This window comes from Delphinus delphis, chromosome 1, assembly GCF_949987515.2.
Source record: "Delphinus delphis chromosome 1, mDelDel1.2, whole genome shotgun sequence".
Lineage (NCBI taxonomy): Eukaryota > Metazoa > Chordata > Mammalia > Artiodactyla > Delphinidae > Delphinus > Delphinus delphis.
The window spans coordinates 110,426,531-110,452,901 of NC_082683.1; the positions used below are offsets into that span (position 1 = coordinate 110,426,531).

At 53.6% G+C, this 26,371-nt stretch overlaps 4 protein-coding genes across 9 annotated transcripts; 1 reads left to right on the forward strand and 3 right to left on the reverse strand.

The window, feature by feature from the left end:
- Positions 1–838: 838 nt before the first annotated feature.
- On the reverse strand, positions 839–6,788 carry S100A16 (S100 calcium binding protein A16). 3 transcript variants are annotated; one of them, XM_060007730.1, is made up of 3 exons: positions 6,632–6,788; positions 1,885–2,062; positions 839–1,570 (listed from the first exon to the last, which is right to left on the reverse strand). In XM_060007730.1, exons 2-3 carry the CDS (start codon positions 2,035–2,037, stop codon positions 1,412–1,414), a joined length of 312 nt encoding a protein of 103 aa, XP_059863713.1. In that variant the 5' UTR covers positions 2,038–2,062; positions 6,632–6,788; the 3' UTR covers positions 839–1,411. The 3 variants fall into 3 exon arrangements, with proteins under 3 accessions (XP_059863713.1, XP_059863732.1, XP_059863722.1); XM_060007749.1 differs by having other exon boundaries at positions 6,628–6,774; XM_060007739.1 differs by lacking the exon at positions 6,632–6,788 and adding an exon at positions 2,738–2,872.
- Positions 6,789–7,818: 1,030 nt separating this feature from the next.
- Positions 7,819–9,979, reverse strand: S100A14 (S100 calcium binding protein A14). Its single transcript, XM_060007763.1, has 4 exons — positions 9,923–9,979; positions 9,430–9,528; positions 8,843–8,989; positions 7,819–8,619 (listed from the first exon to the last, which is right to left on the reverse strand). Exons 2-4 carry the CDS (start codon positions 9,457–9,459, stop codon positions 8,482–8,484), a joined length of 315 nt encoding a protein of 104 aa, XP_059863746.1. The 5' UTR covers positions 9,460–9,528; positions 9,923–9,979; the 3' UTR covers positions 7,819–8,481.
- Positions 9,980–12,136: 2,157 nt separating this feature from the next.
- S100A13 (S100 calcium binding protein A13) lies at positions 12,137–21,049 on the reverse strand. Of its 3 annotated transcripts, none has more exons than XM_060007795.1 (3): positions 21,029–21,049; positions 19,108–19,301; positions 12,137–12,376 (listed from the first exon to the last, which is right to left on the reverse strand). In XM_060007795.1, exons 2-3 carry the CDS (start codon positions 19,258–19,260, stop codon positions 12,233–12,235), a joined length of 297 nt encoding a protein of 98 aa, XP_059863778.1. In that variant the 5' UTR covers positions 19,261–19,301; positions 21,029–21,049; the 3' UTR covers positions 12,137–12,232. The 3 variants fall into 3 exon arrangements, with proteins under 3 accessions (XP_059863778.1, XP_059863761.1, XP_059863769.1); XM_060007778.1 differs by lacking the exon at positions 21,029–21,049 and adding an exon at positions 20,326–20,444; XM_060007786.1 differs by lacking the exon at positions 21,029–21,049 and adding an exon at positions 19,484–19,741.
- On the forward strand, positions 20,226–24,733 carry S100A1 (S100 calcium binding protein A1). 2 transcript variants are annotated; one of them, XM_060007819.1, is made up of 4 exons: positions 20,226–20,307; positions 21,319–21,377; positions 23,315–23,467; positions 24,425–24,733. In XM_060007819.1, exons 3-4 carry the CDS (start codon positions 23,327–23,329, stop codon positions 24,566–24,568), a joined length of 285 nt encoding a protein of 94 aa, XP_059863802.1. In that variant the 5' UTR covers positions 20,226–20,307; positions 21,319–21,377; positions 23,315–23,326; the 3' UTR covers positions 24,569–24,733. The 2 variants fall into 2 exon arrangements, with proteins under 2 accessions (XP_059863802.1, XP_059863792.1); XM_060007809.1 differs by lacking the exon at positions 20,226–20,307 and having other exon boundaries at positions 21,230–21,377.
- Positions 24,734–26,371: the final 1,638 nt, after the last annotated feature.

Here is a 26,371-nt window from a genome sequence, read left to right on the forward strand (position 1 = left end):
GCTCCGCGGCATGTGGGATCTTCCCAGACCAGGTCTCGAACCCGGGTCCCCTGCATTGGCAGGCGGATTCTTAACCACTGTGCCACCAGGGAAGTCCCTGTTCTTTACATTTTTAACTAGAGAAGGGTTGCTGTGAAGGAGAGATGGTAAAGACGACTAGTGTGCTACCTTGACTGCAAGCCCATTCTGAGGCAGGTCACTTTTAGAAGGTTGAGGATCTGTAATGGATTCCAATAAAACTGTCTATGCCTGTGCATCTTTAGAAAAACCTTAAACCTTAGGGGTAAGCTGCCCTGGGTTGACAACCATTGATCCAGAGCGCACAGGCTGGATTTCCTGCCCCGTTTCTCTTGGGGGCATGTGCTGTCTTTCCATGGCAGGGGAGAAACATAGAAGCTGTCATTGTCCCCTACACCAGGCACAAGTCCCAACTCTGGCCTTCCACACCCCTCTTTCTTTGCAACCCACTTTCTCATCCCATAAACTTCTCTGTGTATTAGAACAATCTGTACATGAGAATTCAGTATCTCTGTGCTATTCATGACTCAAGACTGAGGGTTGCAGCACCTCTCTCATGGAATTTCAGTGAGGACAAAATGGGATACACTGTGTGCCCAGAAGTTGAATGTGAGTTGAGCTTGGTCTATGAGGGCCCAGAGGTGATGACACGTGTGGCCTTTGGCCCTTCATGGAGGAGGGAAGTAGCTGCTGACCCAGGGCTGACAGCACCAGCTGGGATCCCAGAGTTCTACTTCTTTTTTGCTCTGCCCTCTCGGTGAGATTTCCCCTTGCCACCCCCTTGCACCGGGGCCCATGGCAAAGATCACCAAGGCATGAGGAAGTTCCAAGGAGTGGAAAGGTTTTAATGAACATTACAAAGGGACTTGGTGAGGGGGACACAAACTCCAAATCCAGCCTTTGTTGCCCATTTCAGTGGCTCAGGAGGGAGGGGGCTCAACCCTGTTCCCAGACCCAGAGGCAGCTGGAGGGCAATCCCTGGAAGTCTCCTCTACCCAGCAGAGGGGCTGAGGGAAAGGGGAGAGAGGAGTCTCTACTGGTGTTGCCAGGAACAGGGAGACCTGAAGCAGCAAGCTGACCTCTAAGGTCAGGAGAGACCCGGAATCAGGCAGGAACATCAGAGGTCAGAAGGGTAGATAACAGGTGGGGAAACTCTTGGGTCCCCATACAGCACTGTCACAGAGGGGCCCCAGGGTCTGCTGGCTCCAGGGACTGAGACCCTCAGGGAGACACCCCCAGACTGAGACACTCACAAAGGGGCCCTGACGTCCCCCCTTGCCCTGTTCAGCAATTGTCAGGAGAAGGTCTAGAAGAAGAAGAGAGGACAGGGGTCTGGGTGGGCAGAGGAGGGAGCCTAGGAAGAGCATGGGGGAGGGGACGGTGGGAGGGTCCTCTAGCTGCTGCTCTGCTGCTCCTGCTGGCGGATAAGGCTGGCGATGGGACTAGTGATGCCGCCTATCAAGATCCAGTACTCGTCGAAGCTGATGCGCCCGTCGTGGTTGGCGTCCAGGTTCTGGATGAGCTTATCAGCAGCCCTTCGGTTCCCGGTGTCCTGGCGAGGAACTGAGGGTCAGCAATACTGAGGTGGCAGCTCTACAGAGGCCCCAGCAAGGACCCTAGGCAGAGTCCAGGGTCTGGCCTGGGCTGCTGCTGCCCTTGGAAGATGGGAACAGAGCCCTCACTGGCTCAGGCCTGGGCACCCTGAGGACAGAGGGCTGGGCGGGGTGGAGATCCCTGGTTTTGGGGGGATAACTCTGAAAGGACAGAAGCGGCGGTGGGGAAGGAAACCCAGAGAGGGCAAGAGCTTCAGGAGCTGGGTGGGGTAGGGGCGCGGAGAGGCCAGGCCCTTGGGTGGGGGGACCTCACCGTCAGCATATGGTTGAGCTCCTTCTGAAGCATCTTCCGGAAGCTGCTTTTGCTGATCTTGTCCTTGGCCAGGCTGTGCTTGGACACGTATTTGTAGAAGTTTTCCACCAGGACGACCACCGCCTTCTCCAGCTCCGTGTAGGAGTCCGCCATCTCACCGCCTCACACCTCACAGGGCCTGGGTGCCAGGATGAGGGGAGGTGAGGAGACGCCACAGGCCACACCTGCTCCTTCGCCTCTCTGCCCCTGTCCACCTGCTGGGCCCACCCCCGGGCCTCTGGCCCCCCAGGTTGGCTGGTCCTCAGGAGGAAGTAAGCAGGGAAAGGGGAACCCAGGGTGGGCCTGGAATGAGAACTATGTGTCTCCTCTCATCCAGGTGCTCTCCAGCCCAACAGCCTCAACAGGTTTTCCAGGCGCTTCCCCAGCCCCAGGCACTGAGCTTGTCAGAGCCCCAGAGAGAACAAGAGGCTCCTGGGAAGAGGATGAGAGCCAGTGCCCATCCTTCCGCCTTCTCCATACCTGGCCCACCCAGAGGCCCTGGCCCGGGGACAAGCACAGCTAGAAACTGCTAGGATGGGCCACGTCCCCCACCCCCAGGGCTGGCCGAGACCCCTGCCCCAGGCAACAAAGCAGGAGGCGGGGACCTAGGCTCTCCTCAGTCCTTTCCGCCAGGCTCCAGGACAGTGCGTCGCGGGTCTCAGGCCATGGCTGCCCTTCTCTGATAAAGGACGATGTCCCGATCCATCAAGTGAGGCTTTGTGCAGGCCCCCAGCCAGCCCCGGCTAGCCTAACCTCCCTCATACCCACCCCGAAATATACAGCAGGATACAAGGGCCCCTCCCCACCCCATTACCTAAGGAGGAGCCCGGAGGTTCAGCCCCAGCTGGAGACAGCTGGAGATGGAGCCTCCACAGCCAGCCAGAGGCTACACACAACAGCCCCTCGCTCCAGGACAAAAGGCACTCACACTGCAAGCGGATACAGCCTACTGAATAACAGGATATGAGGGCAACAGGCGGATCTGTGATCTGTGAGTCGCCGCCCATGCCCAGAGCCCCCCCAAGTGAACCCTGGCAAATAAGCCTCCCTTCCCGCCCCCAAGCCCAGGAATGAGTTGCAGCTGCCTTGCCCACTGGGTCTTGGCAAGGGAAGGTGGACACCGCCACCAGGGCATCCCATGGTTCGATAATGGAAGGGAAGTCTGCTTCTCCGAGCCCCACCGCAGCCCCTGCCCCTGCCACCCGCTTTCTAATCCTCCTCTTGGCCATCCATCCCTCCTCCTGTGCCCATTGCCCTGCCCTCTCCACCTAGCTGAAGCCTGCCCAAACCGCACCTCCAGGGAAGACTGCCCTGCCCTCTGGTCCTCCTCCCCTGACTCCCACAGACTCTCAGCCAGCCTTGGCTGGGCCCACTAGCTGCTGTGACTGCAGTCTCTTCCTGGATCATCTCTCCCCAGACACCAGAACTCCTTGAAGCAAGGATAGTGTTTCTTATATGCAGCCATTGTGTTAGGACTGGGAGACTTTGGGACCAAGTGAGTCCCAAAAATCCTGGATATACAACCTCCCTGCTTTTAATCTCTGCATCTCCTCTCGCCCACGTGGCCTGGCCCAATGCTTTGCTCAAGGTAGATGCTCTATAAATATTCCACCTCCTGCCAGCCCTGATACCAGGTATCCAAGGCCCCTGACCACTCTTCGAAGATTTTTCTTTCACTAAACTTCTTCTGGAGGAAGGGTGAGACCCAGAAGGACTAAGCCAGGATGGAGGAAGGAAGGAGAGTTGAGAGGGAGAGGGGTCAGTTTAGGGCAACTCTAACCAGGAATCCTACCCTTCTCTCCCCTGCCTCGTCCACCTGACCGCTCTGGTCTGTGGCCGAAAGAATGAAGTATGGAACCAGGACTGTAGGAAACCATTTTTTTTTTCCAGTACTCTTTATTTATTGTGTGTAATTGTGTGGTTCAATGTTTATACCTTTGTAAGACTTTCATACAAATGCTCTAACATTCACAAATGAGGACAAAAATGTTTCAATCCATGAACTGTCTGCCCTGCTGCCCTTGGGTGGGCAGTTGCCCAGGCCTACGACCAGTATTCCTGGGGATTCCGAAAGCTGCACCCATGTCAGCAAGGACTGTGTCATGCCCTACTCCCAACCAGCCTTGGGAGTGGGGAGAAAGATCAGAGAATCCCCCACTTTCACCATCCCAGACCTTGTTCCCCAAGTGAGGAATCCTGTGGGAAATAGTCAGGGAGAGGAAAGGATAAGAAATGGGTTTGGGGGGCAGTGTGTCTCTGTCCCTCTCGCCACTGGCCGAGCACTCCCCTCCCACCACCTGCCATCTTGGAGCCCAGTCCTGCCCTTCCTTGATACCATGCCTCAGCCTCTACCTGGCAAGACACAGGTGAGCTCCCAGGAGACATCTCAGCACCTGCTGTCAGGTACACAGTCACCCCAGAGAGCTGCGCTTCAGCTCCCAGCCCTCCCAATAGTCCCCACCCCACCTTCTTCTGGTCAATTGGACAATGCTGGAGTTAACAATTTGGACAAATGCTTTTCTGAAGCTTCTTCTGAAGGAAAAGAAGAGTCAGGTGTCATTACCCTCTTTCTCCCTCCCTTCCCTGGGGATCAGGAGACAGGCTCTGCCACCACACCCATGCCAAGGTCACCTGCCCCTCCTGCCTGCCCAGTCCTCCCACCAAACCAGCCCAGAGGGTCCCCAGGCATGTGGTTGCGGGGAGGGGAGGTGGTGGGCCATCCTGTCAGCCCCTCCCTGGGAAGGGCGGGGCAGGAGGTAACTCCTGCATTGACTTTGCCACAGGTTGATCCTGGCCTGAGGGGGAGAGGGGAGGTGGACAGTACACTGGAGCCTTCCAAAACAGTGAGAATGGAGGGACTCATCCTCCAAAGGACCCTCTCACCTGGGCCCCCAACCCTCCTGCAATGTCCACTGTCTCCACCTTGGCTGATTCATCACTGAGCAACCAAGGGGCCCCCACCCTGCCCACCTCAGCCCAGCTTGCTGACTTCTCCAAAAGCCCAAATTGCCCTGACACCATGCTTCTGGGTCTCAGCCACTCCAGCCTCACCCTCCCACCCCCAGGTGCTGGGCCCCACCCCTCCAAGTGCCTCCTCTTCACCCTCCATCTCTTCAACTCCCCAGTCCCTTTCCGTGTGGAGCCCTGAACATCCACCACACCCTCTAAAACTCACCTCCTCTTTCCACCTCCACACACACTTCTTGAGTCTTAAATTGTTCCCAAGTGTTGGGATATGTCCCTGGACTCCTATCCCTCCTAGTCACCTCTCCTCTAGAGCCTAGGCCACTCTCAAGCCTCAATTTGGCATTCTCTGCATTCCTTTCATCTACCTTGAATTTGTTCACTCATTTATCCACCATTCACTTGCTTACTCTCTCCTTCATTTCCTACTTAATTCACTCATTTGCCCCAGCTGCCTGCAATACACAGGGAAGGCTGCAATCTACACTGGGCTGGTAATGCTTTACTCAATTTGCAAGGTTGTTTCAAATTAACCTCTCCAGCCTCTCCAGCTCCATTCTCTGTTCCCTCTTCTCCTGCTCTTTTCCCAGTTCCAGAGGCTACTATCTCACACAAGTGCCCCTGCCTACCCCCCAGCCCCACCCTCACAGGACTCACTGCATCTAATCCACACAAATGTACACAATCACAACGAGCAAGGAATTCTGCCATTTCTGATCCCCTCTGCTTGGGTGACCCATCGACCTTCCAAACTCTTCTGCTTTCAGAATACGTAGCTGGAGGAAGAAGAGTGTTCCTCGGAAATTTCTTTCCAAACAAGTGAAGTTGGAGGAGTTTGGTGTGGACACACACACACACACACACACACAGCTGCCCCTGGCCTCACCAACACCCAGAGAGCTCTTTTCTAGTCGACGGGGAAAGTCTGAGCTCCTGCTCCCCGGCACTCCAGGGCTCCGTCGTGGGTCTCCAAGCACACCAGCCCTCATTCCCTCCGACCTGGGCCAGGCAGGGCAAATGCTCTACAGGGCAGGGGACTCCACCAAGCAAAGCAAGTCAAGTCAGAACCTGCCTGGGTCTTGAGGTAGAGGAGAAGCTGCCCAGTTTCTGGGCCCCTCTCCTGGAGTTCAGGCTCCAGGGGGGCCTCACCCAGGTTCCTCCTGGGCCCCATCGCCCCTCCCAAGAAACAGCTCCCAGAGCACTTGGGGCCAGTGTCCGGCACCTGCCTGAGTCGAGAGAAGCAACCCAGGCCCCTGCCTCCCCTCCTCGGGCTGCTCTCAGGCTCCCTGGGCCCTCCCTGGCTTCTCCCGGACCCCATCACCTCTCCCAGACACAGCGCCCAGCGAGGCTTGTGTCCAGGGTCTGGCTACTCCCCAACCTCCACCAAACACATCTGCCCTTTTTCTGTTGGGGAAAATCGGAGCAGCTGAGAGCAAAGCTTCTGAACACTCTGCCCGGTGGCCCAGCCCTGGGAGAGGAACCCGGTCAGCTGCTGGGCTGGGGAGGGGGTCTTTCCACCCCATCCACTCATCTGAAGGCCTCTCCAACCCCCAAGCCCACCGGAACGCCCCATTCCTGTACTGGCCTTTTGGGAAAGTTAACAATTGACGAAACCTTCCTGCTCAGTCTCTGCAGGCCCCCCTCCTCAGGCCCCCTTCACTGCCCCTTGTCCGGGCCTCCCAAGCCTGCAGGGCCCCTCCGGCAGCCCCAGACCTCCCAGGACGGGCCTGGGGTGCTCACCTACCTTCTTGGTCCACCTCCTCTCCTGCGGGGCTCTGGGACCTGGGCTCTGGCACTGCCAAGTAGCTACGAGCTCAGCCAGCCAGGACTCCTCCCCGCTGCACTCCCAGAATCTGTCCCACTCCCTCCCGGCCCTGCCTGGCGCAGCTGGCTCAGTGGGGAGGTAAGGTCTGAGCTCCCTCTTGACTTGGCCCTGGGGTTGGGCCCATGTTAAAGGGATACACACCTTTTTTAACACCCTTCTGCCCCCACCCCAGAGGGAGTGGTGCAAGCTGGCGCTCCCCCAACCCCACCCTCCTAACCCTGCAGGGCCTGAACAGAATTTACAACTTTGAGAAAGGAAGGGAAAGACTGTCACCTGCCCTTCTCACCTGGGTCACTGGGAGCCCCGTTTCAGGGACCCCTAACAGACAAGTTCAGTTAGTATTCCAGGCCAGCCTGGCTGGCCGCTTAAATCTCCTTGCTGTTGGAATTTCCGTGGGCTACAGTTAAAAGGGCCCAGAGCGTGGTTCCTTGCCTTCCACCTCCAGTGCACCCGTCCCTAGGACCTCTGTGTGCAGCAGAGGATTCCTCTGGAAACACCCCTCCACCCCTTCTCCAAGATACCCAAGGAAATTGGCCAGTTTGATGTCCCAGAGGCAACAGCTGACGCCAGAAGTGACCCATCACCCCCACTCCAGTGACTTCTGCTCACTGGCCTCTCACTCTGTGTCAGGCTCTCTGCTAAGTACTTTACATCTTGTGTCCCATCCCCATTTTACAGATGAGGAAACTGATACTCTGAGAATACGCCCCAAGTTCCAAAGATAGTACGTGGCAGAGCTGGGATTCAAACCCAGGTTGGTCAGCCTGTTTCTCGGCCTCACATTTCCCCTGCTACCAGTCAGCCAGGCTCACCTGGGTTCATATTCTTCTCCCCACATGTGCACACATGCCCTCCTCTCCCGTCAGAGGGCCAGGTCACTGGCAAAGTACAGCCTGTCCCTCAGAGAGAACCAGGTCTCCCACCTTTTAGGCCTTTTGCCATCCTCAACCCAAATCCACGGGGGAAAGTGAGGCCCCTATTTGCCTCCACTGCCGACCACTGCAGTCCCACAGGTACCGTGCCACCCAATGACTCTGCCATTCACCCCAACACCTCCTCACCCACGGACACTTGGGGTGGGGATGGAGTTCAGTCAAGACAACGTCTTTCATTTTTTCCATCTTCTTTATTAATCAAATGATACAAAACAACCATCATTCTGTAAATGCCCAAGCACCCAGCTGGTCCTCTCACTCCCAACTCACCCTCCTCAGCCTCTCCCCCAACCTGCTCTGTCTCTTCCCCTGCCCTAAGCCAGGGAGACAGGGTCCTGAGAGGAGGCTGGGGCAGAGCTGGGGGCAGGGAGGGACAGCACTGGACAGACGGTTGGGGTTGGGGAAGAGATTAGGAGGGGTAGGTTCGTAGAGGCCCTTTTTAGTACCGAATATCCATTCCTCCTTCCACCCCCTTCAAATCAGTTCCCATAGCTCAGCTCCTCTCTGCCCTTCTACCACTACTAAATGACTGGGCCCTTACAGCATCCTCAACCCTCCAGCAGCCCTCCAATACATCCCTGGCCCCAGCCACCCCCTGAGCCTCCCCCAGGTGGGGACCCCTGGACCCATTAGCCCCACAGAGCTCCCAGGGATGAAGTACACAGAGGTCCCAGGAAGGGCCATAATGAACCTGAACGTTGCAGAGGTGAGACAGGTGGGGCTGGGGAATAGTGCGGGGGTGGTGGAGAGAGGAGTTTTATTTCCAGGCCCCCCAGGCTCTGGAGGCCCCCTTTCCCCAATATCCCCCCGCCGCCGAATTCCAGGGGAAGGTTTTCAACTCCCCCGGACAGGGCTCTCCAGCTTCACACTCTTGGCTGCTTCTCCAATCAGCTCCCAGAAAGTCCCGAACTCCAGTTTAGAGTCTTTACAGCTGCCCAAGTTGGCAATTTTCTCTTCCAGCCCACAGTTGTTCTGAAAGGAGGGAAGACACCACAGCTCAGCCAGGCAGCACTTTCCAATCTTCCCACTCCGCCCTACCCAGGGGCAGAAAGCAGGTCCTGAGCCTACCTGGCGCTGACAAGGGGAAGGGCTGGGGTTTGCCAGTGCCAGGGGCCTTGGCAGTGTGGGTGGGGTCTTGGAGTACTTGCTTGGGAAGTCAGGGTACTGTCTGGGGCGGGGTCCACTCCCTCAGTACCGGCATGAGGTGGGGCAGCTGCTGGGTGACCAGGTCCCGTAGCTCGGAGGGGGTCAGCGTCTCCTTCCCACCCGCCACCGAATACTGGTGGAAGTTCTTGATCAGGGTCTCGATGGCCCTCTCCACGTCACTGAATTCCTGGGCACCCTGAAGGCAAGGGACATGGCCCATGTTGCAGAGGTCCCACCCATCCTATGACACCCTGTTTCCCCAGGAGCCCGGCAGAGCCAACAGGGCAGAAGACAGCTGGCAGGAACGTGGGCCCTCGCCCGCTCCAAAGCCCAGCATCCAGCCCCTTTGCCCCCACTGTCCTCTGCCCTGAGCCATGTGTTGGGCAAGGCTTCCTCCCCACCTCCCCCCAGCCTCCAGGCAGGGCAGGTCCCAGCATGAGACCCAGGCATCCTCTTCCAGGGAGGGCTCATCTACATCACCCTATGTAGGCACCAGAGAGGGTTCAGGTCTCACAGGCAGGGTCTGGAGTGCAGAGCAAGGCCAAGGTGAGGGGGCAGAAGTCAGTGAGGGACACAGACGCTCAGGGTGAAGGAGGGGAGAGTGGGAACAGAAAGGCCAGGAATGAATGGGCCCACCTGCACGTTGGCTGACCCACACTGTCCCATGGTGCTTGGTCCTTTGGTGAGAGTGTTGTCGTCCTACAGCCGGCCCCAGAGGAGCTGATGTCTCATGATCTGCTCAGAGGAGGGGGGAGGCTGAGCTAAGGACAGAACTCAGCATTTTTCTCAACTATCCCCTTTGGCTGCACCCCAGATATTCTGTGCCTCACCCAGGGGGTCAGAGCCAACTCCACACAAGCCCCATCCCTGCCCAGGCTCCCAGAGCTAAGGTCACAGCCCCCAAGCCAACCTATTTAGAGGGAATCCCTTGAGCCTCACCTTAGCCTCCTTCCTCCCATCCCTTCCAACCCCCCACCCCTGTTCCATACACACACACACACACATACACACCAGCCTCCAGGGCCTGGTCCCCCAGACCCTCCCCTGGCAGACTAGGGTAGGATAGGTTAAGCATGCCCTCTGGACCGGGGACAGCCCATTTTGGGTGAAAAGCCCTGGGACTCCTTACCTGCTGGCAGCCGCTGAGACAGGACTGGAAGAGCCAGTGCACCTGAGCTCAGCTCTTATACCTGGGGGAAGGGAGGGGAGGCAGGGGGCTGGGCCTCATCCCGAAGCCAGCCCTGCTCCTGCAGCCGCCTGGGCTGTGAGCCAGCCCAGCAGGGGCCCCACCTCCATTGGCCGCAGCTCCGAGAGCCCGCCCCGCACCCGGGCCACGAGGACGGAACCATGGAGAGCTGGGTCTGGGATGCCCCTGGCCCCAGACCAGCAAGCAGAGTCCGGGGAAGATAGGGAGGGGAAGCTGGGGGTGGGGGGTGGGGCGGGGGTGGGGGAGGACTTGGAAACGCTGTGGCGTGGAGCCTGGGAGGAAAGGCCTGGAGGAAATGTAGGACAGGAAAGGGTTCTGAGGGGGCTCTGAGTCAGTCACCAGGAAAGAAGGAGAAGCAGAGGCTGGTCAAGGCGGGTTCTGTGGCCTTGAAGGAATGAGGGACACGTGGGTTGAAGTACTTTAATGTGTCACACACACACATTCCTCCCCTCAAGACCGATTTAGACAGTGACACTCAAGCCTGCCCAGCCTTGCCGAGTCCTAATGGCAGAAATTTGGGTCTGGAGGAAGGAGCCAGAGAAGGGTAGCCTGGTGAAGGGGGCAGACTGAGTGTTGTCCTGATGTCCTTTCAGCTCCCCGCAGCCAGCATGCATGTATGGGAGGCCCAGATGGGTTATCTGTCAGCTAACAACCTCTCCAAACTGGTTGGGCTACCTGCTCCTCCCTCCCTCAGAATCCCATGCCTTCCCTAACCCAGAGACTCCACAGCAAACCACCCTCCCCGCCCCACCCAATCCAGCACCTGGGATAACATCCCAGGGATCCTGGACTGTAGGTCTGGGGGGAACTCAGCCCAACCCTAGTGGCCTTCCCCACCTGAGGGAAGTGAAAGGGAGAAGGCAGGGGAGTCTGTGTGGGTCAGGAAAGAAGGGGGCAGTGCTGAGAGCCAGAGTTCCTGGACTCCTTTCCTAAACTCTGAGATCAAAGCATACCTCCCAGTGCCCCTCCGCGGGTCTCCTTCTAGGCCTCCTATGTACTTTTGGCCTCCACTGGGGTGTCTGTAAGTGTCTCAATCTGGGGACCCCTCTGAGGCTATCTCGATTTCAGGGTTTCTCCAAGACGGAGGTCTCTAATGTCTCAGTCTGGGGGTCCCTCTGGAATGTCTCAGTCTCTCACTGTGAGGGAGCCCCTCTGGAATGTCTCAAATGGACCCTCAGAGTCCCAGCCTGGCAGTCCCTCTGAGGTCTCTCAGTCCAGGGGCCCTTAGATGGAAGGTCTCAATCTAGGACCCTTTCATGGTGTGTGATGGGGAGATTGTCTCAGCCTAAATGTTCCTCTGGACTCATAGCTGCCTCAAATGATGGACACTGACAGTAAGGCAGTGACAGTCCTTGGAAGGCAGTGCCTGCTGGGCTGCCCCACCCCTGCTCCCTCTGGTGGCAGACAGTTCAAACCACATGCCCCTCTAGCCAAGAAGGATGGGGAGAGCAGCACTTGGGGGCCCTAAAGTTCTGCTTCCTGCAGCACGACCGCCACCCTCACCCCAGTCCTCGAACCAGAACACTGTGTTCATCCTTCTGCTTCACCCCTGCCATGGTAGGAGGGAGGAGAGGAGGGTCCAGGGTTCCCAAGCACCCGTCCAGAGAGGATCCTGATTCATTACAGAGGCTCTGGAATTTCAACACAGTTCTACCTATTCTTGTCTTTGTGACTTAACCTCTCTAAAATCTGTTTCCTCATCTTTAATACAAGACTTAAAAACAGTACCTACCTCAACAGGCTGTGAGCATTAACTAAAATAATACAAGAAAATGTTCAGCCCTGTTCCTGGCACAGAGCAAGCCCTCAACACCTGTTCACTGCTATCATTACCATCCAATGACACAAACCCCAGGAATAAGAAAGTGGGAACCAAGACCAAGCCCCTGAGACCTGGTGGGATATAAGTCACCTCACCTGCCCCAGAGATCTGTCTCTACCTTTCAGATATTCATTCATCAACCATGTATTTATTGAGCACCTGTCCTGTACAAGATCTGATGCTGCAGAGTATCTGAAGATGAATAACATTCCTGGTCCTCAAGGAGCTCGTAATTTTTGGACCCAACCTCAGGTGGGGACAGAGCTTTCCCACCCCCTAGTCTCAAGAGAAGAAATCATCAGGGTGGGTGTGAGTAAGAAACATCTTTGTTTCAAGGAGAAAGCTTTATTTGTGGGGAGTGGGGTACTGCCCAGCCCTGCCATGCCCACCCCCATCCCGGCCAGCCGGCTTTACTTCTTTCGGATCTGCAGGGCCTTCTCCTTCCTGATCTCCTTGGCCAGCTCCCCAATCAGTCTCCAGTACTCGTTGAACTTGAGCTCTGAGTCCTGATTCACATCCAAGCTCTTCATCTTCTCCTCTAAGGAGCCCACATCCTGAAGAGACACCACAGGGAAGAGTGGGGTTAGAAACGAGGGTTCTGACACAGGGAGGGAAGAATTGCCAGTCGCCACTCCCTTCCCTCAGAGAGCACTAGGATCTGCCCCAAACCTTCAGGACGAAGCTGCAGCCCCAACACAGCACCGCCCTGGTGCCCAACTCCAGGGGGAAGCAGAGGAGGGAAGTGGGGAGCCTGGTTATAGGGTTTGCTGTGGTCTAAATATACACACCATGGCGGATCATGTACCATAAGCATGATGTCACTGAACGCAGAGAGGGGAAAAGCTGCACACAACGGGCCTTCAACGGCAGGTATGGGTGGGCTCCAGCATGCCGCTGTGCCAGCCCTGGGATAAGCCCAAAGACACTCGGGGAGCCCTTGTAGGCATTGACTCACTCTGACCACCCACAGAGTCTTCTCAGGCCACACTCCTCCTTTACAGAAAGCTGGAGAAGTTCACAGCACTTGGCTGTCCATTTGCATAATCCTAGTGTCTTCGCATTCTTCCAGTTGGGTCACTAGCCTGGTAGATCAGAGGAATGGCGAGGACACAAGGTATGTGGTTTCCCAGGGGGCCCTTGGCAAAGTCTCTCCCAGCAGACCTGTGAAATCTAAGGATATTCTAAGTTGGACCATCGTGATCAAAGGATTGGTTGCCAGGTAAGTAACCACAACCAGGAAGTTGACTGTAGAACAACGGATCCATGTCAAACCAGACAAGGGTGCCTCAGGAGGAGCTCATGCTAAACATTTGAATCAACATTTGGAGGAAGGCAGAGAAGGCTTGCCAAACCTATAGATGGCACAAAGCTAATTTATAGAAGAGCTAAACAAGACGTTTTTTAAAGCTACAATCATGCTTATTTATAAAATACTATAAGCATTGCCAGTGGAAGGCAACGATGCCCAGTGTAACACACAGATGGAGGGGGAAAACATACAATTAGTCAAGAGAAAGAAATAAAAGGTAAAATTGTTGGGAAAGAAGATGCAAATTCACCTCTTATATTAGCAATTATATAATTGTATACCTAGAAAAAAACGAAAGAGTGATAAAGGTTAACATTTCAACCAGTGTAAGCACTTAATAGTGCTGACCGTTCTGAGCATATGCTGAACACCCTACATGCTTTACATCATTTAATCTTCATAATCTGCTAGGATGAAAGTCTCCTGAGCACAGGGACCTTGTCCGTCTTGTTCACCACCATAATGCCAGTGCCTGGGAGAATGTCTGGCACATAGCGGAGGCTTGTTCACCACTATAACCCAAAGCCTAGGACAGTGTCAGCACAGAACGTAGTAGGCACTCAATAAATACTGACTGAATAAATGCAAGACCAATCCAACAAGAACAGTATTACTATGAGTCCATTTCACAGATGAGAAATGAAGGCTCAGAAAGATTAAATAACTAACCCGGGATGACAAGCTAGACCCTGCATTTGAACCTAGATTGTCTGACTCAGAGCTTATGCTCTTACCCACTAATCTGTATTTCTTCCCCCAAAAAACTATTAGAAATGATAAAGTATCAGGTGACAATATTAATACACAAAAACAAATACCAGTTTGAAAATATAATATGAAAGATCCCACTTAAAATAGTAAAAAATAAAATAAAGCACTCAGGAAAAAATGTAGGACTCTATTAAGCTTTTGTGAAGAAAACTGAACTGAAGGATATGAAAGAAAACAAGAATAAATAGAAAAACATACTTTTTTTTACAGAGAAAGATTCAATAGTGTAAAGATGTCAATTTTCCCTAAAATAACATTTTTATATAATCCCAATTAAAATATTTACAGGATTCTTTTTAATATGATTAAATGTTACTAAAATTCTTCTTGAAAAATCAACATGTGGGATCTACTGGTAAAATTCTGAAAAAAAAACAATAATGAGGGAGAACCAACCCTACAGGTTATCAAAGCATATTTTAAAACCACAGTAATTAAATGAGAATGTTTCTAAATAATAAACAGATCAATGAAACAGAATAAAGAGCCCCAAAATATACATGGGAATTGAATAAATAATAAGTGGGGTATTTAACATCAATAAGAAAATTTTAATAATAAAATAAAGTCTGGGAGTTTTTTTAATAAGTTAAACTGAGGAAGACCTTTCTAAACATGGCATAAAACACAGAAGCCATTCAGGAAAAGTTTGACAGATTTGACTACATAAAATTTTTTATATTCTGTATGGCAAAAAAGACCAAAAACAAACTCAAAGGACGAAAAGGCAAATTAGGGGGAAATGTTTGCAATGCACATAATAGACAAAGGTTATTTTCTTTATTTATAAAGAGCTATAATAAATCAATATGAAAAGAAAAACACTTTGATAAAAGAAACAGGCAGTTCACAGAAAAGGCAATATATATGCCTATCAAAAATATTTTTTAAAGTTCTATTTCACTCAGAATTAAAGAAGTGTAAATCAGAAAAAGACACCATTTCCACATATTAGATTGGCAAAATTTAAAAGCTCAGTAAGGGTTTCCCTGGTGGTGCAGTGGTTAAGAATCCGCCTGCCAATGCAGGGGGCGCGGGTTCGAGCCCCGGTCAGGGAAGATCCCACATGCCACGTGTGCCACAGCTACTGAGCCTGCGCTCTAGAGCCCGCGAGCCACAACTACCGAGCCCACAGGCCACAACTACTGATGCCCGCGTGCCTAGAGCCCGTGCTCCAAGAGAAGCCACTGCAATGAGAAGCCCGCGCACCGCAACAAAGAGTAGCCCCTGCTCGCTGCAACTAGAGAAAGCCTGCGCCCAGCAAGAAGAACCAATGCAGCCAAAAATAAAATAAATAAATAAATTTATAAAAACAAAAAAATTAAATTAAAAAATAAACTCTCAGTTAGACCCATTTGGGGCAAGGATGTGGGAAACAGGCAGTCGCATGCATTGCTGTTGGCCATGAAAACAAGTGCAAACTTGTTGGGAGGCAAACTAATAATATCCATAAAAATTAAGAACAAACCTTTTGACCCAATATTTATACTGCCAGACATTTACTCTATAAACATTTTCCCTTTAGTATGTAAAGATATATCAATATAAACAACGTTTGCAAAAGGGAAAAGTGAACACAAGGGAAATGTTCATCAATAGAGGATTGACTACATAAATTTGTGTTAAGCTACATATTAGAATACAGTACATCATTTTTTAAACTGGGAAAACAGCCTATATGCATTGTTACATTTTTAAAAAGCTATTTGTAGAACCGTAGGTAAGATGCATTTATTCATTCACTCACTCAACAATTTTTACTTCTTTTAAACTTTTTTACTATCTCACTTATTCCCTCAGTATTTTTTTTTTTTTTTTTTTTTTGCCGTACGCGGACCTCTCACTGTTGTGGCCTCTCCCGTTGTGGAGCACAAGCTCCGGACGCGCAGGCTCAGCAGCCATGGCTCACAGGCCCAGCCACTCCGCGGCATGTGGGATCTTCCCGGACCGGGGCACGAACCCATGTCCCCTGCACTGGCAGGCGGACTCTCAACCACTGCGCGACCAGGGAAGCCCTCTCTCAGTATTTTATTGAGCACCTAACTAGGAGTCAGACACTAAGTGCTGGGGATAAAACAGTGAGCAGATTCCTTTCCTTTATAGAACAAGAATGTTTCCTACATGGAAAGGAAGAAAATTATGTTACTTCTTGGTAACGTAAAATTGTATAATGGAAGTTAAGTTGTGAAGGAAGTGTTCTGAAAGAAAATAGCCCAAGGTAAAGGAACAGAACACAAGGAGGTGATCTCTGTACTCAGTGGTGAAGGAAGGTCATGCTGAGGATTTGCCATCTGAGCAGAAATCTGTCAAACGAGGAATAAGCCTAGCAGATACCTGGGGTATGAGCATTCTGAACCAGGAGAGGAAAAGTAGAGACAGCATAAAGTGGAGAGTATAAATAACTCTCACTGCTTTTGAGGAGTTTTACTACAAAGGGGAACAGAGATGTAAGGCATAGCTGGAGGGAATTATAGGGTCAAGGGAGGTTTTCTTTTAAGACGGGAGATAGTACAGCATATTTGTAAACTGATCAGAACAACCTAGTAGAGACAGAAATTTTGATGATGCAAGAGAGAAGAGGAAGAATTGAGGGCTTCCCTGGTGGCTCAGTGGTTAAGAATCCGCCTGACAATGCAGGGGACACGGGTTTGAGCCCTGGGCTGGGAAGACTCCACATGCCGCGGAGCAACTAAGCCCGTGCGCCACAACTACTGAGCCTGCGCTCTAGAGCCGCGAGCCACAACTGCTGAGCCTGCATGCCACAACTACTGAAGCCCACGCGCCTAGAGCCCGTGCTCCACAACACGGAGAAGCCACCGCAATGAGATGCCTGCACACCGCCACGAGAAGTAGCCCCTGCTCTGCGCAACTAGAGAAAGCCCGTGCGCAGCTACGAGGACCCAATGCAGCCAGAATAAATTTAATTAATTAATTAATTTTAAGAAAAAAAGGAGGAAGAATTGAAAGAGTAACATCTTTAAGTAGGTGAGAAGGGATGGGATTTAGTGCAGCAGTGGAGGGGCTGGCCTTAGCAGCAGAGACAGATCATTCGTGTTAACAGGAAGGAAGGCAGGAAATGTGCTGATCGGTTGGTAGTTTTGGGGAGGAAGCACATAGAAGTTTCCCGATGGCTTTTATTTTTCTCAGTGAGAGGGAGACTATGAAAAGAGGTACTGGAGTTTAAGGAGAAAGGAAAAGTTGTGAAATAATCACCTGAAAGAGCTGGTAAATGAATTAATAGGGAAATGTAGAAGAATTTCCAGGTATTGCTAAGGGTCCTATTGGGGGCTGTGGTTATAGATTTAAAGTGAGACAAATCAACAACATGGCAGTGCATTTTTCTCTAGCCAGATTCAGCTGTACAAGCGCAGACACAGAACGGTGGGTTTCACCAACAAGCTAATGAAGCTGAAATGTTGGATTTAACCTGGGTTGGGATTTTGCCAAATAACTAGGACAGAGAGAAGGAGAATCAAGGGAGTTGAGCAAGTGATTATAGTGGTGAGCCTTAGAACCCAGCTGAGTAAGAAGGGAAATGAGGTCTCGAGGGATGGTGATGGAAGATGAAAAAGTGATAGGGTCAAGAGACTGAAGTTCCCAGTGGAGTCAGGAAGTCATGGAGTGGAGGAACTAGATAGAGGAATAGAACTGGAATGACAGGAGGCAGCAGACAGAGAAAGAGAGGCCTGAAATTCAGATTTTGGAGATGGCGCATTGGTAATGACAAGACCTAAAGAATGGACAGGGCAGCAGAGTGGAGGGGCAGGGATGCTGAGGTGCAGGAAGACAGAACCTTTGAAAGTAAGGAGTTGAAGACATTGAAAGGCCCAGGGACTTCCATGGTGGTCCAGTGGTTACGATGCCGTGCTCCCAATGCAGTGGGCGTGGGTTCGACCCCTGGTCTGGGAACTAAGATTCCACACGCCGCGCAGCGCGGCCAAAAAAAAAAAGAAACTGAAAGGCCCAGGTGTTGAATAAGTTGCCTGTGTGGATACTGAAGGTAATGACAGTGGCAGTGATGAGAAGAAAAACAGTAAAAGCCAGAAGCTGAAGCGCTATAAGGTGTGCGATTAGAAGGGTGGCACGTGGTACATACGAGCTTCCAAGGAGTCGGGTGTCTTGGGAAGGAGAAGAGGGAATTCCCTGGCAGTCCAGTGGTTAGGACTGTGCGCTCTCACTGCTGAGGGCCCGGGTTTTAACCCCTGGTCGGGGAACTAAAATCTCACAAGCTGCACGGGTGCAGCCAAAAAAAAAAGAAGAAGAAGAAACGAAGATCTGGAAGTTGCAATGAAAAGCAAAGGGGTCACTATCTGCATTTCCAGGCCCAGAGGGAGTCGGATTTGGAAGAAAAACCAGTCATTATTTGACAAGGCTACAGGGAATGCTGTACTTTCAGGGCACAGCCTGAAGTTTCCTGTGAGAAGAGGAAGGGAAAAGTCTAAGGATGTAGGAGATATTGCAAATGATAGACTATGAATTTCAGAGACTAGTTTGTGTCGTTTTTTTTTTTTAATCCATGTTCACACACTTTTATGGGCCTTTGAATTTTTAGAAAGGATGTAAAAGAAACTGTTAACAGCCTGGGATGATGTGCCAACCCAGAGCGGATGAAATGTAAATCCCTCCTCCATCCTGTGAACAGGAGAGAAAGAATAATCCTGTCAGTTGCATTATTGAGGGGATTCCCAGAGCGGGTGGGGAATAATCACAGACCACTTACAGGAACCTCCTATACTGAGATTCTATGACTCCATTAATTTGGCTGTGTTTTGATTTTTGACAAACCCTTTCCCATAGCTGGGCCTCGGTTTCTGTATACGTGAAGTGAGGAATTTGGACCGTGTTTTCTCTTGGCCTCCTTCTAGCTCTGATGGCCTATGAATCTCCTGGAAGCCAGCTCTGGGTCCAGTCCTGTGCTGGGGAAATGAGACCAGAGAGGCACAGAGAGACACCACGAGAACCCAACAGCATCCTCTGATGGGAGCACAAAGCCCAATACAACACTCGCATTCACACAGACATAATATTACCTAACTATACACACACCAGGCAAGAACGCCCAGAGCCATTTCCATGTGCAGTCATCACTCCCTCCTCCACAGTACACCTGTGGTCACCTTATCATGCTCAGTAGTATCTCCTTATATACACAGGGTCCCACAGCCACTGGCTCCCAAAACCTCACACCCAGAGACCCCCACCTACCTTGAGCAGGTGAGGCAACTGCTGAGTGACCAGTTCCTTAAACTCATTGATGCTGAGGCTGCCCTTCCGGCCCTCCTGCCCTGCAAAGGTGAAGAAGGTGGTGACCACAGTCTCAATGGCCGCCTCCAGCTCAGTCAGTGGTTCGGCTGCCATTAGGACCCTGGGGCTGGAGCTGATGTCCTCACAGGGCTGACCTGCAGGAGGGGGAAGAAGAGAGCCTCAGGACAGGCCAGAGCGCCCCTGCCCTGGCAGCGGCCCCTGCCCTGGCGCTGCCGCTGCCGCCTCAAGCCTCTGCCTGGAGGAGGCCTCAAGGGGAAGTAGGGAAGGGACAGGGACGCAGGGATGGAGCTTGGGGCAGAGGACCAGGCAATGGTACCTCAGTGTAGGTGGGGGAAGAAATGTTCACTTCCAGAAACCCCTTCCTCTCTAGGTCTCACAGTCTGGGGGTCCTTTTGAAGTGTCCGTGTCTCAGGGACCCGTGTGTGGTGGTCCCTCAGTCTGGAGACCCCTCTGTCTGGGAGCAGGCTTTCAGTCTGGGGTCCTTCTTTGGAGTCCTCTAAGTCTGGTGGCCCCTCTGTGGGGTTCAGTCCCAAGGGTCCTTTCTTGGAGCTTAACCGGCCTCAAAGGGTCATGGGGTTGTTTGTCTCCAAAGCTTGTTTGTGCAAGGACCTGGGTCTCCACCCGCCTGCATTGCACCCGCCCCGCCCCCCCCCCCCCCCCCCAACACACACTGGCTGCTCTTCCCAGCAGAGAGGCCGGGGTCTGGCAAATGCCCAGCTGTGGTCAGGGCTGGCTTGGTCTGGGCAGACCCCGCCTCTCTGTCGTCCCGCTCGCCCCTCCCCTCGGGGGCAGCTGGGCAGAGTGCGGAGCCCAGGACCCCATAGCCCTCCCCGCCCCCGTCTCCCAGCAACAGGTCCTGGATGGGGCTCCGCTGACTGCCCGCGCCCAGGAGGGATTTGGTACTGGCACTCACTCACAGCGCCCGGAGTGGAGGGGCTCGGCGGGGGAGGGAGGGGACGGGTACGGCTGGGGCAAGGGGGCATGCCCAATCATCCTCCCTTTTCCCACCCACCCCCTGCCCTCTGCAAGGACTGCTGCTGGATTTCCCAAAGCCACTTCCTGAATCCCAGTCTGAGCCGGCTCCAGCGTAGGAACCTGGGAGGCCAGGGCGGAAAAAGGCTCCCCAGGAACCCTCCAGGGGTAAGGGTTGCGACTCACCGGGGCAAGGAGATGGGATGCAGCGAGGCAGGAGCCCTAGGGCTGAGGTTTATAAGCTTCCCTGGAGGGAGGAAAGAGCCCCTCCCAAGCCCGGAGGTGTCAAGTTTCTGTCGTGCATTCTGAAGAGAGGAGCGCGCCCAGTCACGCCTCCCGCCCGGCCCTCCCCACCCCAAGCAATCAGGCCTGGAACCCTGGCCCCACCCAACGCAGCCCACCGCAGCCTCCACTTGGTGAGGGGGAGGGCCCGCCTGGAGCTGCCTGGCCAGATTCCACTCAGCAGGCATCCTGGGGTCCCATCCCTCCCAACACGGGGAGCCTGCTGCCCCACTACACCCGCCCCGTCTGATCTGGAGTATGTATGTTGGGGCGTGTGGAGGCCACTGTAAATTCAAAGAATCAACTGAGGGAGCTCGGCACTGAAAGGTCCCATCTAAGAAACACCGCAAGAGGGCCCCTCAGAATGGGATCCCACCAAGGACCCTGCAGCCCTAGACCCCTACAGAGGGCCCAGACTGAGACCCCACAAACAGAGGGGGACACAGGCCGAGCCCCCGGTAGAGGAGACCCTGGATTGAAATCCCACAGTGGGGTCTCAGGCTGAAACCCCTCGGGGAGACTACCAAGACTAAATTATTCACTGAGAAGTTCCCTCGCTGAGCCCCTCAGCCAGGTGCGTGTACCTCTTCCTAGCCTAGCAGCATACCCAGTACTGCGGGAGGCCGGGGGAGCCGAGAAGGCCTCTGAGTGTTCCTTCTTCCCAGGACCTTTCCCACCTCCCTTCCTCCTGGGCCCTGCCTTTTGGGACCCAGCGTGGGGGCAGGCAGGGGAGGCTGGAGAAGAGGACACAGGCCAGCCTGTTCCAGCCCAGGAGACAGAGGGCGCCTCTGTCCACTCCTGGCCCCTTGCCCCACTGGGTGTCTGTCTGTGAAGGGGTGGAGCCAGTGGGGGGTGTCGGCGGGGGAAGGACGACTGAAGACAGGTCTCCCCACACAGCTCCGGTAGCCACATTTGCAGCCTCGTCTGTCTGTCCAGAACCTGCTCCCAGGCTGACAGTGAGTATCCTGCCCCATCTGCCCTGGGTCCCTGCCCTGGCCAGCCTTGTGGAAAGGGGACTTCAGCAGGGCTCCAAAAGTCTGGGGAGGAGCTCGGGATTTGGGGGAGACAGTGTTTGGAAGGTGGTGAGGGGAGGCAAGTGAAGGTCAGAGGGAGATCTGGGAGCTCAGTGAATAAGGAAGCCAGTGGGGAACGCAGCCACTGAGTTTCCAGGAGACCAGGCCCTCCTCCCACAGAGCTCTCACGTGCCCCCGCAAGGCTCCCTCTATCTCCCAGGTGCTGGGGAGGAGACCCAGCTCTCGCCTTGCTTCCAGCGGTGTAAGAATAAGAAAGCAGATGGACCAGCTCCTTCTGCCCACCCACCCCCCGCCAGCCGTGGTCTCTCTGCCACCCCACCCAGCCTTGCCAAGAGCTCAGGTCCCAGCGAAGTTGGGGGGCGGGGGTGGCAGAGCATGAATCATGTGATACCAGGAAGGGGGCACTAGGGTACTATACCCACTCCCACTGTCCCTTCATGTGACCTCCCCTTTCTCCTCCTCCTCTTTCTTGGCCCAGTTTCTCCATTCTTCTTTCCTCTCATTCTTTCCCTTTGTTTTTCTGTCTGCCCCCTCCCTGCCAAGAATGGCCCCTACGCAAAATCCCAGGCTGCTTGAGGTCTCCGGGAAACCTCTATGTGCCTCTCCTGGATGGGGCTGATAACTGAGCCACCAGCACCCCTCCCTCTGCCCCCCACCCACCCCCCAGCTTATCCCCTCCATCAGCCCCGGCTTGGGTTCCATCTCCCCCGTGTCTCTGTGACAACCGCTTCTCACGTCCGGAGTTCAGGTGACATTCACAAGGGCCCCATTGAAGAGCTAGGATGTCATCCGATCAGGGCCCATTGTCCAGCCCCTCAGGTCTGGGGAAGGATGGGGACACCTGATCTGAGACACCTGAGCTGCCCCCTGAGGCTGTGGAGGGGCCAACCGTCCCAAGGCCAAGGGAAAGAGACCCCCTGGCTTGGCAGTCCCCTCTCCTCAACAGACCCCTCCATTTTTCCCCTCCTCTCTCCCAGCCCCTTGGATTCAGAGGACCTCATGCACTCAGCCTTTATCTCCCCTAACACATACCAGCCCCATTCTCCCTGCTGCCATGTCCCCACATCACCCAAGTTGGGCCTGGGGGTGGGAGTGGCAGGGACAAGATCCCACAAGTGTCCTCTCCCCCTCCCTGGGAGCCCTGGCTCCAAGGAAAAGGCTCAGACATTCCTCTTTCCTTTCCCACCACCACACAGTAGAAGGGCTGAATCTGCAGAGAAGCAAGACGAACCAAACTAGAGGTAACAGAGGGAAGCCAAAGTGACATGTTCAGGAGAGAACAGTGTAGAAGGACCAAGAGAGGCCCCCAGTCTGCTGACAAGAAACTCAGAGGCAGTGAGACGCCCCCGTCCCCATGAACCTTGGGCCACCCACTCAGACTGCCACCCTATCCACCAGGCCGACTAAGGGCACCAGATTGACTCCTTGCTCAGGGTGGGCAGCAGAGTCAAGGCTATACAGGGGAGCCCAGCCCACCATCCCCAACAGCAGATCTTGGCCGTGCTGGGCAGGCAAGTCCAGGGTAAAAATAGAGCCAGAGGAAGCCAGGCCGGGTCCTGTGACCACCCCTACCTGCCTGCCCCACCCTCCTCGGTGTGCAGGCAGCCAGGAGCAACTGCGGAGTCCACTGCAGGCCTCTAGAGCCAGCCCAGCTCCGGCTGTTCTACCTCCATGCCCAAAGCCCTGCTTCCCTCTGGCTGGGGTGTGGACTGAAGGGCACAGAGAATGAGGCTAGACTTAGGTCTGATCAGTTGTGGGGGGGCTTCGATCTCATGGCTCTTTGAGCTGTGGGCCCCTACCCCAACCCCAGCTACCCCAGGCATGGTCCCCAGCTCACTTCCATGGTGGGACGTGGGTAGGTGAGCTACAAGATGGGCTCTGAGCTGGAGACGGCAATGGAGACTCTCATCAATGTGTTCCACGCCCACTCGGGCAAGGAGGGGGACAAGTACAAGCTGAGCAAGAAGGAGCTGAAAGAGCTGCTGCAGACGGAGCTCTCCGGCTTCCTGGACGTGAGCACAGGGTGGGGGTACAGGGTGGAGTGGGCGAGGGGTGGGGGAACAGAGTGGGCCCCTCCCTGCCACCTCCCCATCCCACCCCAGCTCAGCCCAACCATCTCCTTCCTCTCCCAGGCTCCCCTACTCTTCTGGGTTAGGGTCAAAATGCCCTGATTTACTGATCACCTGCTAAGGGCTAGGCCTTGTGTAGATGCATCAATAACAAAACACACCGTCTAGCAGGGAAGGACTGACACTTGCAAGTAAACCTTGAACACCAGGAAGCACCCGGGGCCTTAACAGAGGTGCCAGAAAGGATTATGAGAGAATATTAACCTGACTGAAGTGGACGGCTTCTCCAAAGAGGTGGCACTCAGGCCCCTGGAAGATCATTAGGGTAAACGTAGACATTTTAGGAGGAGGTATAGTATCTGAACAAGAGCGTGTGAGAAAGCAGATGGAGCGTGCTCGGTAGTTTTGACTGGACTGAAGGATGCAAAAGAGAAGCCAGTAGAAAGTGTACCAGCTTTGAGATTTTATGAGACCTGGGTTCAAATTCTGGTGCTGCCACTTAATAGCTGTGTGACTTTGGGCGTGTTCCTTAACCGTCGACTGTCAATTTGTTTCTTCTCTAGAATGGGACTAATGAAAGCTACTTCATACTATTTGTGCTAGAATTAAATGAGACAGTGCTTGTAAAGCTCCTAGTGTAGTGCTTCTCACATTGTAGGCACTCAACATATGGTAATTGTTTTTATTATTCTGCCTTGTTAAGGAGCTGATTCTGTAGGCAACAGGAAGCCATAAGTATTTTGTTAGTTTTGAGGACAGCAGCGAGAGTCCCATAATTAGAAGTAGTTCTCTCTCTTGCTCATCTCTGCCTCCTTCTCCCCAATCAACCAGCCCCCATGCCCCTGACTCAGTGCTGTTCATTTCCCTATACGCCTACCTCTCCGTCTCCTCCCTCCACAGGCCCAGAAGGATGCGGATGCTGTGGACAAGGTGATGAAGGAGTTAGATGAGAATGGAGATGGAGAGGTGGACTTCCAGGAGTATGTGGTGCTGGTGGCTGCCCTCACAGTGGCCTGTAACAACTTCTTCTGGGAGAACAGTTGAGCAGACGGCCCCAGTGGGCAGCGCCCTTCGCCTCCACCCTGCCATACCTGCCCCTTCACCCTGCTTCCCCCTCACCCCACTTTTCCCTCCCCACCAACAAGGGCGCAAGAGTAGTGGGCCAGGCCTGCAACTCATCTTTCATTAAAGGCTCCTCTCTCACAAGCCGCCAGCTGCTGTCTGTCTCCTTTGGGGTATGGAAGTGGGTGGGGAAGTGAAGGCTGCTCACTCCCAACTTGCCTTATTTGGGGAGGGATCTTATTTTGAGAGAGGTCAAGGGGCCATTACATCTTCCTACTTAAGGAGTGCTCAAGGCCCAGGAACATTGGGGTTCAATGTCCCAGCTGGAAGTGGAGGAGACATCAGTTTCTCAGATATAAAGCCAGAAGAATTTCCCTTCAACCTTCAAAGAATATTTACTGAAGACCTACCATGCGCTAGACATCCTATGGGAACTGGGGACACAGCAGTGAGCAAAACAAACACGACTCTCAACATCACATAGGTAAAGTCCAGTAAGGATGCCAAAACATACACACATACATGCTAGGAAGGAAAATGAAAGGATCTGATGCACGTGATTGGGGTGGGGGGGGGGTGTTGAAGACGTGTTCGTACACTCATTCTTCAAACATGCGAGCCTTTTATTGTGTGTCCAGCCATAATGAAAATCCCGCATAGGTCTATATCAAAATCCACATGGGTGGCAGATGGCGAGAGAGGACACAGAAGGGGGAGCGGGGACGCAAAGGTCCCCCCCCAAATAACTATTTAACGATGTTCAGGCCAAGTTGGGGAGGGAAGTGAAGAGGAAAATATGGACGGGTGGTGATGAGTGGTGCAGGATCTAGCAGAGGTGTGCTCCCAGCACTGGCCCCCAGGCCTTGGCTGGGGCGTTTGCAGCAATCTGCAACTCTCTGACCGGGGCCAAGGCAAATGATGAGGGGAGAGCCAGTGCAAATTACCTGGGCCCAGTGGTCCACAAGAGAGACCGAGGAGGGACTTCCCTGGTGGCGCAGTGGTTAAGAATCCACCTGCCAATGCACGGGACACGGGTTCCATCCCTGGAATCCCACATGCTGCGGAGCAACTAAGTCTGTGTGCCACAACTATTGAGCCTGCGTGCCACAACTACTGAAGCCCGCGTGCCTAGAGCCCGTGCTCTGAAATGAGAAGCCACTGCAGTGAGAAGCCCACGCACCGCAAGGAAGAATAGCCTCCATTCGACACAGCTAGAGAAAGCCCACGCACAGCAACAAAGACCCAACGCAGCCAAAAATAAATAATAAAATTAATTAATTTTTTGAAAACAAAAGGGGAGAGAGAGACCGAGGAACATCCGCATAAAGAATTGTAGTCCGTCTGCCTTAGCTTGAGGGGCAGAGGGATGTGCCAGGAAATATGAACATCTTTTTCAGGGGGACCGAATCAGCCCCAGCGACCCAAATTACTAAACTGCAGCCCCCTTAAAACCCGGGAGCAGGGACTTCCCTGGCAGTCCAGTGGCTAAGACTCTGCACTCTCAATGCAAGGGGACCAGGTTCAATCCCTGGTCAGGGAACTAGATCCCACATGCTGCAACTAAGAGTTCACATGCCACAACTAAAGATCCCGCATGCTGCAACTAAGACCCAATGCTGCCAAATAAATACATACTTTTTAAAAGCTTTAAAAAATAATCCATTTTCCAAAAATAAACAGAGCTATGCCACTTGGTCACGCCCCTTCGTAGGCGGGGGGCTGAGTTTAATACAGACCAGGACTTTGCTAAAGCCCCGCCTTCTCCCTAGGGCTCCGCCCTAATCC

Excerpts from the sequence above, each read along its gene's own strand:
- S100A1 (XM_060007819.1), top strand. The coding sequence starts at position 23,327 with ATGGGCTCTGAGCTGGAGACGGCAATGGAGACTCTCATCAATGTGTTC. Across the intron at positions 23,468-24,424 it reads AGCTCTCCGGCTTCCTGGAC|GCCCAGAAGGATGCGGATGC; the intron begins GTGAGCACAGGG and ends CTCCCTCCACAG.
- S100A16 (XM_060007730.1), bottom strand. The coding sequence starts at position 2,037 with ATGGCGGACTCCTACACGGAGCTGGAGAAGGCGGTGGTCGTCCTGGTG. Across the intron at positions 1,571-1,884 it reads AGCTCAACCATATGCTGACG|GACACCGGGAACCGAAGGGC; the intron begins GTGAGGTCCCCC and ends GTTCCTCGCCAG.
- S100A13 (XM_060007795.1), bottom strand. The coding sequence starts at position 19,260 with ATGGCAGCCGAACCACTGACTGAGCTGGAGGCGGCCATTGAGACTGTG. Across the intron at positions 12,377-19,107 it reads AGTTGCCTCACCTGCTCAAG|GATGTGGGCTCCTTAGAGGA; the intron begins GTAGGTGGGGGT and ends GTGTCTCTTCAG.
- S100A14 (XM_060007763.1), bottom strand. The coding sequence starts at position 9,459 with ATGGGACAGTGTGGGTCAGCCAACGTGCAG. Across the intron at positions 8,990-9,429 it reads GTGGGTCAGCCAACGTGCAG|GGTGCCCAGGAATTCAGTGA; the intron begins GTGGGCCCATTC and ends CCTTGCCTTCAG. Across the intron at positions 8,620-8,842 it reads AGCTGCCCCACCTCATGCCG|AACAACTGTGGGCTGGAAGA; the intron begins GTACTGAGGGAG and ends CCCTCCTTTCAG.